Raw genomic sequence first — 15,900 nt, 5'->3', positions numbered from 1 at the left:
AAGGGGAGAGGGTCAAGGGGAGAGGGTCAAGGGGAGAGGGTCAAGGGGAGAGGGTCAAGGGGAGAGGGTCAAGGGGAGAGGGTCAAGGGGAGAGGGTCAAGGGGAGAGGGTCAAGGGGAGAGGGTCAAGGGGAGAGGGTCAAGGGGAGAGGGTCAAGGGGAGAGGGTCAAGGGGAGAGGGTCAAGGGGAGAGGGTCAAGGGGAGAGGGTCAAGGGGAGAGGGTCAAGGGGAGAGGGTCAAGGGGAGAGGGTCAAGGGGAGAGGGTCAAGGGGAGAGGGTCAAGGGGAGAGGGTCAAGGGGAGAGGGTCAAGGGGAGAGGGTCAAGGGGAGAGGGTCAAGGGGAGAGGGTCAAGGGGAGAGGGTCAAGGGGAGAGGGTCAAGGGGAGAGGGTCAAGGGGAGAGGGTCAAGGGGAGAGGGTCAAGGGGAGAGGGTCAAGGGGAGAGGGTCAAGGGGAGAGGGTCAAGGGGAGAGGGTCAAGGGGAGAGGGTCAAGGGGAGAGGGTCAAGGGGAGAGGGTCAAGGGGAGAGGGTCAAGGGGAGAGGGTCAAGGGGAGAGGGAGTGGGTGGGAAAGAGAGTGAGGGAAGGACAAGGGAAGGGAAAAGATGGGAGAAGGGGAGAGAAAGAATGGGACAAGGGGAGAGGGAGAGGGTGGGAAAGAGAGTGAGAGAAGGACAAGGGAAGGGAAAGGATGGGACAAGGAGAGGGAGAGAGAGGGAGAGGGTTGTGGGAGAGGGTCAAGGGGAGAGGGTCAAGGGGAGAGGGTCAAGGGGAGAGGGTCAAGGGGAGAGGGTCAAGGGGAGAGGGTCAAGGGGAGAGGGTCAAGGGGAGAGGGTCAAGGGGAGAGGGTCAAGGGGAGAGGGTCAAGGGGAGAGGGTCAAGGGGAGAGGGTCAAGGGGAGAGGGTCAAGGGGAGAGGGTCAAGGGGAGAGGGTCAAGGGGAGAGGGTCAAGGGGAGAGGGTCAAGGGGAGAGGGTCAAGGGGAGAGGGTCAAGGGGAGAGGGTCAAGGGGAGAGGGTCAAGGGGAGAGGGAGTGGGTGGGAAAGAGAGTGAGGGAAGGACAAGGGAAGGGAAAAGATGGGAGAAGGGGAGAGAAAGAATGGGACAAGGGGAGAGGGAGAGGGTGGGAAAGAGAGTGAGAGAAGGACGAGGGCAAGGATAGGACAAGGGGAGAGGGAGAAGATGGGATCCTGTCCAGGGTACGGGGCCAGGCTGTGGCTCCATCTGATTGACAGGGCAGTGCCGGCAGCCGGATGAGCGCGCTGAAGCCAGGCGAGCCGCTGATTGGCCGGTGTGAAATCCTCCCGGCTTTGTGGCGAAGTCTGCAGGGCTGGTCTCCGGCGGCAGAGAGGGAGGGATCGGCTAAATACCGGGTCCGTCTGCTCGAGCCGCCCGGCTGGGCACGGGAGAGCGAGCCCGTGTGTGGGCGCCCACCTGAACAGCGCTGCATGGGGGCCCCTGCACGCGCGCGTGGGGGGGTGTGCCCCTGAACGTGTGTGCAGGTGCGCGCGGGGCGGCGGGGGGGGGGGACTGCGGGCTGACGGAGTCGAGAGGTGACACCCCTTGAACGCTGACTCTCGGGGGACCGCCGGGCTCGGAGCGGGGCGCGCGGACCATGTGGGCGCTCCTGGCAGCCGTGGCAGGGCTCCTCCTGGCAGTGCCCAGCCGTGGGAGCAGCGCCGAGGAGTACGAGTACTACAGCTGGCAGTCCGACCACCTGCAGCCCGGCCGCTTCTACGCCAAGCAGCCGCAGTGCGTGGACATCCCCTCCGACCTGAGGCTCTGCCACAGCATCGGCTACCGCAAGATGCGTCTCCCCAACCTCCTGGAGCACGACACCCTGCCCGAGATCAAGCACCAGGCCAGTAGCTGGGTTCCTCTCCTGGCCAAGCAGTGCCATCCCGACACGCAGATCTTCCTCTGCTCCCTCTTCGCCCCCATCTGCCTGGACCGGCCCATCTACCCCTGCCGTTCCCTCTGCCAGGCCGTGCGGGACGGATGCTCGCCCGTCATGGGCTCCTTCGGCTTCCCCTGGCCCGACATGCTACGGTGCGACCGCTTCCCGCTCGACAACGACCTCTGCGTCTCGCTGCAGTCGCCGGGCAGCACGGTCACTCAGCCCCCAGGTAAGGGGCGGGGGCGGGGGGGGGTAGGAGGGCGGGGGGGGGCAGGAAAGAGGGGGTAGGGGCTGAGGGTGGGGCATGTGGGGTGAGGGGATAGGGGGAGGTGAAGTGGTAGGGGAAAGGGGTGAGGGGAATGAGAGTGGTGAAGAAATGAGGGGGTGAAGGAATAGGGGAAGATCAAGGGGCAGGATATGAGGGGGTAGGGGTAGAGGGGCCAGGGGCAGAGGGTATGAGGGGGCGGGAGTAGGGGCAGAGGGGGATGAAGGGGTGCAGGAGGAGGGGACAGGAGTAGGGGGGCGAGTGTAAGGTTGGTGCCTCTGGGGATTGGGGTGATGGGGACAGGCAGAGAAGGGAGTGGAATAAGCATGTGGGGGAAAATGGGGGATGTGGTGAGGGGGTGGCAAAGGGGACTGGTGTGAGGGAGGGTGTGGATGTAGGGGAGGAAGCAGATGTGGGGGTGTAGGAGCGAAGAGTGTGGGTGTAGGGACTCAGGGGGCCTGGGGCTGGATGAAATGGCTGGTGAATCTTGTTTAGGGATCAGTGAGAGTCAGGAGTATAGGGAAATGGGAGGGGGTGAGGGGGCGTAGGAGTCGGAGTGTCGGGTAATGAGCAGAGAAGGTGGGAGAGAGGGATAGAGGGAGAGGGGCACAGAGAGTGATTGAAAAGTCATGGGAGAGCGCAGGAGAAGGGGAGAGAGGGAGAGGTGGTGGGGAGAGAGGGAGGGTGGATGTCTGGGAGAGGGAAAAGGAAAATGGATGGGGAGAGAGCAATGGAGATGGAGGGTGGAGGAGGAAGGGAGAGAGGGAAAGATTGCAAGGAGATAAAAAGTGGGAGTGATCTAGATGATAATTTAGTTAACTGGATCAGCTCATTTGCCGATGACACAAAGATTGTAGGAATAGAGGACAATGAGGAAGGGTTTCAAAGCTTGCAGAGGGATGTGGACCAGCTGGAAAAATGGGCTGAAACATCGTAGATGGAAGTTAATGCAGTCAAATGTGAGATTTTGCATTTTGGAAAGACAAACCAGGATAGGATTTACTCAGTAAATCGTGGAATAGAACGATAAAATGCAGATATATAATTCCCTGAAAGTGGTGACACAGGTGAATAGGGTCGTAATGAGAGCTTTTGGGATGTTGGCCTTTATAAATCAAAGTTTTAAGTACAGGAGTTGGGAAGTTATGGTAAAGTTGTATAAGACATTGGTGAGGCCAAATTTGAAGAATTGTGTGCAGTTTTGGTCACCTAATTACAGGAAAGATATCAATAAGATAGAAAGAGGGCAGATAAGATTTGCTAGGATGTTGTCCAGACTTCAGGAACTGAGTTATAGGGAAAGGTTAAACTGGTTAGGTCTTTATTCTCTGGAGCAAAGAAGATTGAGTGGAGATTTAAGAGGTGTACAGATTTTTGTGGGGTATAGATAGAGTAAATGCAAGCAGGCTCTTTCCACTGGGGTTGTGTGAGACAAGAACTTGACACGGGTGAAGGGTGAAATGTTAAAGGGAACATTAGGGGGAACTTCTTCACATAGAGAATGGTGGGAATGTGGAACGAGTGACCAGCTGAAATGGTGAATGTGGGCTCAATTTTGATTTTGAGAAAAATTTGGTCAGGTACATGGATGGGAGGGGTATGGAGGGCTAAGGGGTGGGTGCAGGTCAATGGGACATGCTAGAATAATAGTTCGGCCCAAACAAGAAGGGTTGAAAGGTCGTTTGTGCTGCGGTGTTTGGTGGCTTTATGGTTCCCTGGAGAGGTAGTATGTGAGAGAGAATAAATGTTTGAAATGAGGAGAAATGTGTAAGAGAGGAATGGAGGCAGAAAGTGAGGCGATTGCTTCTGAGACAGAGAGGGGGAAGAATAAAACGGAGGGAAAAGAGGTAAAACTGTTGGAGCAAAATGGAGAAAAATGAAAGTGAATAACAGAAATCGGAAGAGGGACAGAGAGAAATGAAGAGTGTATGAGTGTGAATGTCTGTGAGTGAAAGAGAGAGGGAGATCGAGACAGTAAGAAAATGTAAAAGAAAATAGGAAAGAGTCAAAGAAAATGAGAGGGGAAAGCAACATAAGAAAGGGAGAGACAGACACAGAACGGGAAGACTTGAGAGAGGGAATGAGTGAAAGAGATTGAGGGATAGAAAGAGATAAAGAAACAATGAATAAAGAACAAACAGAAATGGGCTGAAATTTATATGCAGGTATACAGGGAGGTGTGGAATGGGGATAGGGAGAGTCAGAGACAAAGAGATGGAGAGAGAGAGAAGGTCAGGCAGCAGAATAGCAGACTGGTGGGGGGGGAGAGAAAGAGTGAAGAAAGTGAGCCAACATGAGAGAGGGGAGAGAGAGGTGGGGGAGAGAGAGGGGGAAGGGTGGGGGTAAAAGGGAGGTGGGCAAACGAGAGAAGGGCAGGGGGAGAGAGGGGGAGGGGGTGGATGAGAGAGAGGCAGGGGAGGGATGGGGTAAGGACTGGGATCCATGGAGAGGAGGTCAGTTGAAGTGCCATTTTATGAGCTGTCATGGAGTATTTTGCCGAAGTAGGTGAAACTCCAGGTATTGTGATTGAAAGCATCAGCAGGACCTCATTTCAGGGATGATTGGTTTTACTTTGGTCTCTTGTTCCTTTCTTTTATTGTGAATGAAGAAGTAACTTGCCAGGGATTTGTCACCCTTCATTGAGAATTCCGCTTGCTCCAATTCTCTAAACATTCGCAGCGTAGGGCTGCTACCGTAAATCTTCTGGTATAAGGTACACCAGAGTTAGAATGCACCCCACCTTCAGACTCTGCATTAAAGACCAGACACAACCTGCTGGAGTAATTCCCTGGGTCAAGCAGCATCCATGGGAGAAAAATCATGGTCAATGTTTCGAGCTGAAACTATTTATTGTCACGCAATAAATCAAAACTGTAACATTATACAAAAGTGCCTTCCGTCTCTCAGAAGGCAGACAAAGAGTCATCATTAGGCATCGCCCGGAACCCCTTGCAGTCAAAGAGAAGCAAAAGAGGGTTCCCCCCCCCCCCCCCCCAAGAGTCACTGAGTGTCTGTGGATTCGCCTCCAGCTCCCGCAGCCACACAGACTCCAGTTCAAATTATCAGCACCCAAGCCCAGAGGCAAACCTCTGACTCGAGAAAGCCTTCAGCGCCCAAGCTCCTTAGGGGGTCCTCCTTGCCCTCAGCACTCTCTTGAATCCCATTTCTGATGCCTGGTCCTTGAGCCAGTCTTCTGTAGCTCGCAGCCTGGTGTGGGTCCTTTGACCTCGTTGCCAGCAGCCTGTCTGGGTTCCTCACCTGCAAGTCACAAACTGCTCACGTCCTGTGAGTGTCCTTCAGTCACAGAGCCCCTCACTGGTCTGTCACTGTGGCCACCATCCTTATGGTCATCTCCTCTCCTTCTTCTCCGTTATTGGTGCCCTGCGCCAGTCCGCTGCTCCCCTGGATTTTTGATAGTAGGACTCTCCACTCTCCCCTGGGTCCACACGAGTGGCATCGTTGCCGATACAGCAGCTCTGGCAGCGTGTGCCATTTGTTTTTATTGAGAGGGTAGCACAGAAGCCAGAATGAAGGAGAGAGGGTAGAAGGGATGGGGCAGAAGCCCACATGGGATTGGTGAATGAGGTAGAGGGGAAACATGATCGAGGACTGGCAGAACTGCATTTTCTCAGTCTCAATAAAGGGTTTTGGGTCGAAGCATCAACCATTGTTTTTCTCCCACCGCCACTGCTCGACCCGTTGAATTGCACCAGCACATTGTGATTGGTTTCACATGGCAGTGTCTACGGTCTCCTGTGTGTGTCTCCAGGAGTGAAACATATTTAGTCCCTGCCTCTATTTTCCAAAGTGTCGACCCCAAGAGATCAATCACATGAGAGGCATTTGGAGCAGCTGCTTTGGACGCGAGGACGGGAGGATCTAAACATCTGGGCCACTGGCTCCCAGTGACTGCAGTGTGCCCCACTGCAGGCCCTGGGCCAGGCTATTCCCTCAGCAGCCTCTGGCGTGAAGAATCACCACGCAGTAGGTTAACCCTCGAATGGAAGCTGTTGTTCAATATCACCTCAATGTACCAAAGGTTTCCCTGATCCCCTAATCGTGGGATTCAACAACTGGTAAAATTTAGCACCTGCAAAATTTATCAAAATGAGGGCTGGGAGGTTCCGGGAGGGGCAGAGTGATGGCGGGGAGGAAATGCCAAAGCTTAGATTCAAGCAGCTGAATAAAGGGCCACCAATGCAGAGTGATTTTAAATAGAGGGAAAGAAGTTGAGATTTCAGAATGTTGTAGTCAAGTTTCTTGTCATCTGATTGCACAAGTACAACACAACAAAAGAATGTTCTCTGGTCCTTGGTGCAAAACACAGACACACAATCAGACATAGCCCACATACAGAAAGTACAAACTCCTTATAGGCAGTGCTGGATTCAAACCTGGGTCACTGGTGCTGTAATAGAATTGGACTAACTTCTACAGTAACTATGCCGCCACCCTGTTTACATGGAGACATGCATAGTAAATGGTAGGACACTGAGGAGTGCAGTAGAATAGAGGGACCTTGGAATACAGAGGCATAATTCCTTGAGAGTGTCATCACAGGTGGATAAGGTTGTAAAGAGAGCTTTTGGGATAATGGCCCTAATAAATCAAAGTATTGAGTACAGGAGTTGGGATGTTATGGTAAAGTAGTATAAGACATTGGAGAAGCCAAATTTGGAGAATTGTGTGCAGTTTTGGTGGCCTAACTACAGGAAAGATACCAATAAGATTGAAAGAGGGCAGAGATTTCAGGAACTGAGTTACAGGGAAAGATTAAGCACGTCAGGACTTTATTCCCTGAAGTGTAGAAAAATGTGGGGAGATTTCATAGAGGTATTTAAAATTATGAGGGGGACAGACAGAGTAAATGTAGATAGGCTTTTTCCACTGAGGGTAGGTGAGATTCAAACCAGTTAAGAGTGAAAGGGGAAAAGTTCAGGGGGAACTTCACACAAAGAGTGGTGGGGTTGTGGAACGAGTCACCAGCTGAAGTGGTGAATGTGGGCTCAATTTTGACTTTGAGAAAAATTTGGTCAGGTACGTAGATGGGAGAGGTGTGGAGGGCGATGGACTGGGACTATGGTCAGTGGGACTAGGGAGAAAAAAAAATTGTTCAGCACAGACTAGAAGGGCCAAAGGATCCTGTTTCTGTGCTGTAATGTTCTATGGTTTTAGGGACCCCCCCCCACCGTGGGGAAAAGATTCCTCCTATGTATCTTGTACCCCATAGTTTTGTAGACAACTATTACTTTCCCCAACCCTTAGCCTTCCCTGTTCTCAGGAGAACAAATCCAGCCAACCCAGTCTTTCTTCATTACTGAAATCCAGACAAGAGTTTAGTGTTAAAGATGGCCTGCAGCTTTAATCTGGAGTTTAGTAAGGTTGGGAGTGATAGAGGGAAGGTAGGAGTTCAGACATGGAGAAATGGAGCTTTACATGACTGTGGGAGGAGAGCAGGGACTGGGACTCATTGGAAGGAGTTTCTGCTTTGAAACAACTTTGTTGCTTAATTTCCTAATTCTAACCAAAAGCTCTCATGGGATCCTATCCGGGTGCTTCACAGTGTGGGGCAGGAACTGACCCACTCAAAATCGCAAGAAATTTCTGCGAAGAAGTTCCCCCAATGTTCCCTTCAAACCTTTCACCCTTAACCCATGTCCTCTAGTTCTTGTCTCACCTAATCTCAGTGGAACAAGCCCTTGCTTGCATTTACCCTACCTCTACCGTCATAATTTTGTATACCTCAATCAAATATTCCTTAATTCTCCTATCTTTCCCTGTAAATCAGTTCCTCAAATCCCAGCCACATTCTCCTAACTCTTTCAATCTTTTTGATATATTAAAACAATAAATATAAAAGAAAATATATATAAATATTAACAGATGCAGTTAATGCAAAAAATGTGATGTTTCAGTGGTACAATGGTGGTCCCATTGTAATTTATGGTGGGGGTAGGACAAAGAGAAACTTGTCCGTGAACTACTCTTTGCAGACGATGCCGCTTTAGTTGCCCATTCAGAGCCAGCTCTTCAGCGCTTGACGTCCTGCTTTGCGGAAACTGCCAAAATGTTTGGCCTGGAAGTCAGCCTGAAGAAAACTGAGGTCCTCCATCAGCCAGCTCTCCACCATGACTACCAGCCCCCCCACATCTCCATCGGGCACACAAAACTCAAAACGGTCAACCAGTTTACCTATCTCGGCTGCACCATTTCATCAGATGCAAGGATCGACAATGAGATAGACAACAGACTCGTCAAGGCAAATAGCGCCTTTGGAAGACTACACAAAAGAGTCTGGAAAAACAACCAACTGAAAAACCTCACAAAGATAAGCGTATACAGAGCTGTTGTCATACCCACACTCCTGTTCGGCTCCGAATCATGGGTCCTCTACCGGCACCACCTACGGCTCCTAGAACGCTTCCACCAGCGTTGTCTCCGCTCCATCCTCAACATCCATTGGAGCGCTTTCATCCCTAACGTCGAAGTACTCGAGATGGCAGAGGTCGACAGCATCGAGTCCACGCTGCTGAAGATCCAGCTGCGCTGGATGGGTCACGTCTCCAGAATGGAGGACCATCGCCTTCCCAAGATCGTGTTATATGGCGAGCTCTCCACTGGCCACCGAGACAGAGGTGCACCAAAGAAAAGGTACAATGACTGCCTAAAGAAATCTCTTGGTGCCTGCCACATTGACCACTGCCAGTGGGCTGATAACGCCTCAAACCGTGCATCTTGGCGCCTCACAGTTTGGCGGGCAGCAACCTCCTTTGAAGAAGACCGCAGAGCCCACCTCACTGACAAAAGGCAAAGGAGGAAAAACCCAACACCCAACCCCAACCAACCAATTTTCCCCTGCAACCGTGTCTGCCTGTCCCGCATCGGACTTGTCAGCCACAAACGAGCCTGCAGCTGACGTGGACTTTTTACCCCCTCCATAAATCTTCGTCCGCGAAGCCAAGCCAAAGAAGGACAAGGAGGTTCAAGCCTGTTGAATAAAAACTGGCTGTTGTCTCAGAATCTTCCATGCCATGTGAACCGGATCACTCCCACCACCCAACAGGTCCTCTCCTTCCTCCGACCTATCCTCTGCTCCTGTCGCTCACCCACTTCCCCCCTCAACTTGTATTGTTCTACATTATCTCTGGTCCAAATCCTGGATCATGGCTGAGGTGAAACACTAAAGTCTGTAGAAGCTATTTGTGAATATTTGTATATCTCTCCTTTTCTATTTATTGTTTAAATATTTCAATAAAATTGAAAGTGTGCAGAAAGATTGAGAAGAATGTTGCCAGGGCTTGAGCTGACTTCCAGGGAAAGGTTGTGAAACATGGAAGTCTGCAGATGGTGTGATTGTACTAAAAGACAGAACTGCTGGAGGAACTCAGCAGATCAAACAGTGTCCTTTTTGTAGCCAAAGGTAAAGATACATAACCAACGTTTTGGGCACAGGCAGGAGGTAATAAGGGAAGGAGGGCACACCAACAAACAGGGGGAGGGGGTACTTCCCTGATTATTCAAAAATCCTTCGATCTGTACCTTAAATACATTCAGTGAGGCAAATTCCACTGCTTCCGTGGGCAGAGAATTCCACAGATTCATTGCTGTCTGGGAGAGGCAGTTCCTCCTCGTCTCCATCCTAAATCTATTCTCCGGTATCGGTCATTTATGACTAAGATGAGGAAAAACAATTGGGCGAAAGCCTTTTGAAGTTCTATTCATCTTATCGGTGGCTTAATGTGTTCAAGAACGTGTGGAATTGTTTCTCAGACACTGTGAAGAGGCTGGCCAGGAAAATAGGTTTAGAACCTGGGATTGGGTTATGGAATGCTAGAACAGGATAGAGGGCCGAATGGTGGCTTCCTGTTCTTGTTTCTTATTGCTTCGGCTCTTAACAGGTCAAAAACTAAACTGCTTCGCCATTCTCTTCCCTGTTCCCTCTACAGTCTCGAAGGTCTGTCCACCTTGTGACAACGAGATGAAGGCTGACATCATTCTTGAACATTTCTGCGCCAGTGAGTTTGGTGAGTCTTCATTCTGCTCCAATCCTCTCCTTAATGGGGTGGGAACGGGGCAGATTTAGGTCAACCTGTGAGCAAGGATGGGCAAGAACGACAGACACCCTTGCTGGCACAGCAGATGGGTTCTCCAGAGAAATGAAACACCAAAGTCTGCAGATGCTGTGATTGTAGTAAAAACACTGAGACCCTGGAGGAGCTCAGCAGGTCTCGCAATATCCGTAGGAGGTGAAGATAATATTACCGATATTTCAGGCCTGAGCCCTTCTTCAAGGCGTGAGCAAAAGCAGGCAGATGCCTTAATTAAAAGGTTAGGGAGAAGGAAAGAATGGCCATGGGGAGGAGTACAGACCAACAGACAAAAGATGACATATGGATGGGACCAGGAGAGAGGAAAGGTGAGAATTGATTTGGGGGGGGGGTTGGATCTGCGAATGCAGAGTTGGGGGGGGGGAAAGGGAAGAGAGAGAGACGGAGCTAGATAGCGGGGGGGTGGGTGGGGTCTAACAGAAACAGGAGATGTTAACACTCTCTGGTTGGAGGTCACCCAGTCGGAATATGAGGTGCTGTTCTTCCAATTTGTGGGTTGTCTCAGCCTGGCAGTGTTCCGGTGTTGCTTCACTTTGAAGGACTGTTTGGGACCCTGAATGATAGTGAGTGAGGAGGAGTGGCCGCAAGTGGATCACCTCCTGGGGTAGGTGCTAAGGGGGCGATTGTTGGGAGGGAGTCATGAGGGGAGCAGTCCCTGTGGAAGATGGAGAGGGGAGGCGAAGGGATAATGTGTCCGGTGATGGGATCACGTAGTAGGTGATTGAAAATAGTGGAGGAGGATATGTTCAAATATGGAAAGTGATGATGCAGGAACGATGAGAAGCTGGAGGAACTCAGCAGGTCAGGCAGCATCCATGGAGAGGGAGTCAGTCAACATTTCAGGTTGGGACCCTTTCTTTCGGATTGGATATCTCAGTGTGCGTGTGCGTGCGTTATATACTGAGAACAATTCACAGTTACTGATAAGTAGAAATTCTGCCTGATCCATGGGAAAGAATCTCAGGGTTGTATGTGATATCATGTATGTACTCTGACAATAAATCTGAACTTTGAACTTTAGAATTTAGGAGAATGGGGGAGGGGGTGGTGATCTCACTGAAGCATTCTGAATGCTGAAAGGCCTGGACAGAGTAGATGTGGCAAGGTTGTTTCCCAGGGTAGGAGATTTTAGGACAAGAGGGTAAAAGGGAGTAAATTTCTTTAACCAGAAGGTTGCGGAGGCTGTGGAACTTGCTGCCACAGGCAGCCATGGAAGAGAGGTTGTTGGGTGTATTTGAGGCAGAGATTGACAGGTATTTGATTAGTCAGGGCATCAAGGGTTACAGGGAGGAGGTCGGGGAGTGGGGCTGAGAGGGAGGATGGATCAGCTCATGATAGAATGGCAGAGCAGACTCAGTGGGCCGATTAGCCTACTCCTGGTCCTATATCTTGTAACGAGGGGAAGTTCAAAAGCCTGATGGCTGTTGGAAAGAAAATGTTCTTGACCCCAGAGGTGCTGGTCTTCAGGCTTCTGTACCTTCTGGCCAAAGGGAGCAGCGAGAAGAGGTTGTGGCCAGGGTGATGGGGGTCCTTTATGGTGATGGCTGCCTGCATTGGTGGGGAGTCAGTCTGTGATGGACCTGGCTAGATTTGCTACTTTCTGTAGCCTCTGCACTCCTGGGCATTTGAATGCTGGTGTTCCCTGATCCTGCTTGTCCCTGACCTTCCTGGTGGAACTTGAGTAACCTGGGCAAATTAATGCAGTATATTTTGCTAATGGTACACGCTATATTCCAGTGTGCACCATATCTCCACGACGCGCAAGGATAGGTCATATAAAGGCCAGGAGATATCTGTTATATATGCATAGAACCCAAACATAGAATGTTACTGCACAGTGTAGGCCCTTCGGCCCACAGTGTTGTTTTGACCTGCATAAATTTGCTCAACAATCTAAACTTCCCTACCTCACACCTATAACCCTCTATCTTTCCTGCCTCCATGTGCATAAGAATCTTTTAATGCCCCTCTTGTACCAGCTTCCACCACCACCCCCGGCATTGCATTCCAGGCACCCACCTCTCTTGTGTTTTAAAAAAAAAAACACCCCAAATGTCTCCCCTGAACTTTCCTCCCCTCACCTTGTACTGATATTCTCTGGTATTTGCTCCTCTCGCCACACTATCATAAACAAAAAAAAGATCATAATTATTATCCCTCTAATAATCTTGTCGACCTCTATTAAGTAACCTCTCATCCTTCTCCGCTCCAACAAGAAAAGCCCCCTTCCTCTGCTAAACTTGCCTCATAAGACACCACTCCAAACCAGGCAGCATGGAGGTAAATCTCCCCTACACCCTGTTGTAATGAGGCGACAAGAACAACATCCCAAGTATAGTCTAATCGGAGTTTTACAGTATTTCCAAAATATTAGCAGGACCTTCCCCAAAGGAACCACCCTGTCTCCTTAATTATTCTGGTTTGTTGAGATTGACTTTTAACTGGAGGAGGTAAACAAGGAAATCTCCTGGTCCCTCTCTCTCCCTCCTCCTCTGTCTCCCTTCCTCCAGCTGCCCACCCTCTTCCCTCTCCTCTAATCAGAGAGCTCCCTTTCTTAGCCCCTCTGTCCCCTCTACCCATTAATTTTCAGCTTCTTTTTCTTCTACCCTTGCACTTGTATAAAACAGGGGCCTGTGAGGTTGTGGGAGCACCTGGAGGTGAATCCTCATAGCAGACTGAAGGAAATTTTGTGTAATAAAATGGTTAGTGTAGCAATACCTACACTAATCTAGCCAGGTCCATCACAGACCGACTCCCCACCAATGCCAGCGATTGGGACTCCCACACTGTCTGTAAGGAGTTTGTACATTCTCCCTGAAACTGTATGGTTATTTCCCAGTGTGGCAGGGGGTGGGGTGGTGTCTGTTTCCATTCCAGGGTATGCAGTCTCTTGTGTATCTCCACACCCAAATCCCTTGAGTGTATTTAAGGCAGAGATTGATGGGTTCTTGATTACTCAGACTATGAAAGGTTATGGAGAGAAGGCTGGGCAGTGGGGCTGAGTGGGAGAATGGATCACCTCATGATTAAAGGGTGGGGCAGACTCAATGGGCTGAATAACCTATTTCTGCTCCTATTTCTTATGGTCTTGCACAGAGGCAAATTCCACAAAGCTCATCCCTGTGGCCCTTACACCCTTGCATGTCTGTCCCTCTCATTCCTGTTGTCGATAATCCCACCAAAATGGCCCTGCTCCTAAAATCTAACCATAAGGGCTCAGTAGACAATCCCACCAGGATATCTTCTCTCAGTACCATTATGATGTTCTCCTTTATCATTATGAGGAATGGTCTCGTTTTCATTCACTTCGATCATGCCTGAAACCTCTCTACCCTGGAAATGTAAGCGGATAACCCTGGCCTCCAGTAACCAGGTGTCCGCGATTGTATGACTGTCATATAAAAACCCAGTTGCAACTTCTTCCAATTCCCACACCTCCAATGCTGGGAGCAGCATCTCATCTTCCATCCTCTGTGGTCCACAACCCAGCATCAACATCCAATTCTCCAACTTCAGGTCGCGTAGTTGCTCTCTTTCTCTCTCCTCCGAACCACCTCTTGGTGTCCTCTTGCACAGCCCCTTCTTTCCAACTTGCCCCCCCTCAGCCCCCTGTTTCCATGATTCTTTCCCCTTTCCTCTCCCCACCTATTCCATTTGCCCATCACCCACTGGATGCCCCCTCTGTTTCTCTCTGCCTGCCACCCTTCCTTAATCAGGTTCCACATATCACCTTGCAGATTCCATCATGTGAAGTCCTGTGTTCTTTCCACTCATCACCTCCCACCCTCTTTCACTATCTCCATCCTCCCTTCCCCAACCCAACATCTTCCCATCAACTCCTCCTCACCTGGATCCACCTATTAAAATCACGATCAGCACCAGAATTTGTTGTTGTGACATGTCACGAAATTCGTTGATTTGCGACAGCATTACATTTGCAAAAATTGATATATATTACATTTTTTAATATAAATAAATTAGTACAAAAGAAGAGAAAAAAAGGACTTTCTATCTGTGTCTGTGGTTCAATGTCCATTCAAAAATCTGATAGTCAAGAGAAAGAAGCTGCTTTTGTATCGTTGGGGGTTTGTCTTCAGGCTCCTGTACCACCTCCTTGATGGTAGTGAGGGTCCTCGATGATAGAGGCTGCTTTCTTGAGACAGCGCCTCTTATAGATGTCCTCAATGGAGTGAAAGCTGATGCCCATGATGGCAGTGGCTGAGTTCACAACTCTCTGTAGCCTGTTCTAGTCCTGTGCATTGGCACCTCCGTACCAGACAGTGATGCTACGAGGCAGAATGCTCTCCACACCTGTAGAAATATGCCGTTATGTGACCAAAACTGCACATAATACTCCAAATTTGGTCTCACCAATGTATTATACAACTTTACCAAAACATCCTAACTCCTATACTCAATAATTTGATTTATAATTTGGTGACAAATCAATTATCCTCAAACTTCTCACGACATATAGTCACTGGCGAGCCTTCTTCGTGATTGCATTGACATGAAGGCCCCAGGATAAACCTTCATAGATGTTGACACCCAGGAATTTAAAGTTCTTTATCCTCTCCACTGCTGACCCCTTGATGAGGATTGGTTTGAGTTCTCCTGCTTTCCGCTTTTGCCAACTCTTGCCTTCAATCACCATCCTCCCTGCCCCCACCTCTTTACACCGTCTATCTCCACTCTACTCTTGCAATCCAGAAGGGTCTAGACTCTAGACCCAAAACATCATCTGCCCATTCCCCTCCACAGAAGCTGTCTGACCCATTGAGTTCTTCCAACATCTGTTATTCTTTTGTTCCAGATTCCAGCATCTGCGGTCTTTTGTGCCATCCTAATTCCAAGTGCTGATCCATGATCTTATTTTGCTCTCCTAATAAATGAACCAGATGGGGTTTTATGAGTTCTGTGGTCACTGTTTCCAAGACTAGGTTATCAACCCAGATTTATTTGATTATTTTTATTTCAATTCCCTAAGCATGAACTGAGTTAGAAGGTGCTGGCTTCAAGTTTCACTCCAGAGGCTTGTGTGCAATGATCCAGACTGATTCTTCTGTGCTGTGCTAAGGGTAGCCCTCGTGGTGTGACATGAAGCAAAGCACATTCATATCTTCAGGTAGATTCTGGATAACTGGACTCTGACCACTCAGAGTCCTTGCTGGAGGGACCACCATCGAAACCATAGATTGCTACAGCACAGAAACTGGCCATCTAGTCCATGCTGAACTCATCCCATTGACCTGCACCCTGACTATAATCCCTCTGTACCCCTCCCATCCATTACCAATCCAATTTCTTTAATAGGGAAATCGAGCCCTCGGTCACCACTTCAGATGGCAACTCATTCCACACTCTTGTCTCCCTCTGCGAAGAAGTCCCCCCAATGTTCCCTTTAAACTTCTCACTTTTCCTCTCAACAAATATCCTCAAATTCTTGTCTCAACCTCAGTGGAAAAAGTGCCTACATTTAGTCTATCTATATACTTCATCAAATCTCCCCTCGTTCTGACTGGGAACCTGTTCAACCTTTCCCTGTAACTCAGTTCCTCAAGTTCTGGCAAAATCCTTGTAAATCTTTTCTTCCCTCTTTCATTCTTATTGATATCTTTCCTGCAGTTAGGTGA

General features: G+C 49.7%; 1 protein-coding gene across 2 annotated transcripts in view; it reads left to right on the top strand.

The window, feature by feature from the left end:
* Nucleotides 1-1,310: 1,310 nt before the first annotated feature.
* Nucleotides 1,311-15,900, top strand: part of sfrp5 (secreted frizzled-related protein 5) — a 31,380-nt gene continuing 16,790 nt past the window's right edge. Inside the window, exons 1-3 of one of the 2 annotated variants that reach the window (XM_069900322.1) lie at nucleotides 1,311-2,123; nucleotides 10,106-10,183; nucleotides 15,081-15,164. In XM_069900322.1, the coding sequence (XP_069756423.1) occupies nucleotides 1,613-2,123; nucleotides 10,106-10,183; nucleotides 15,081-15,127 (636 nt within the window). In that variant the 5' untranslated portion in view covers nucleotides 1,311-1,612 and the 3' untranslated portion in view covers nucleotides 15,128-15,164. Of the gene's footprint in view, nucleotides 2,124-10,105; nucleotides 10,184-15,080; nucleotides 15,165-15,900 lie in introns of those variants that run through there. The other variant, XM_069900321.1, reaches the window with a different exon arrangement.

Source organism: Narcine bancroftii, chromosome 10 (genome assembly GCF_036971445.1).
Source record: "Narcine bancroftii isolate sNarBan1 chromosome 10, sNarBan1.hap1, whole genome shotgun sequence".
Classification (NCBI taxonomy): Eukaryota; Metazoa; Chordata; class Chondrichthyes; order Torpediniformes; family Narcinidae; genus Narcine; species Narcine bancroftii.
Note: the sequence above shows the minus strand (reverse complement) of the source record. Positions and strands in the feature narration are given on the sequence as shown.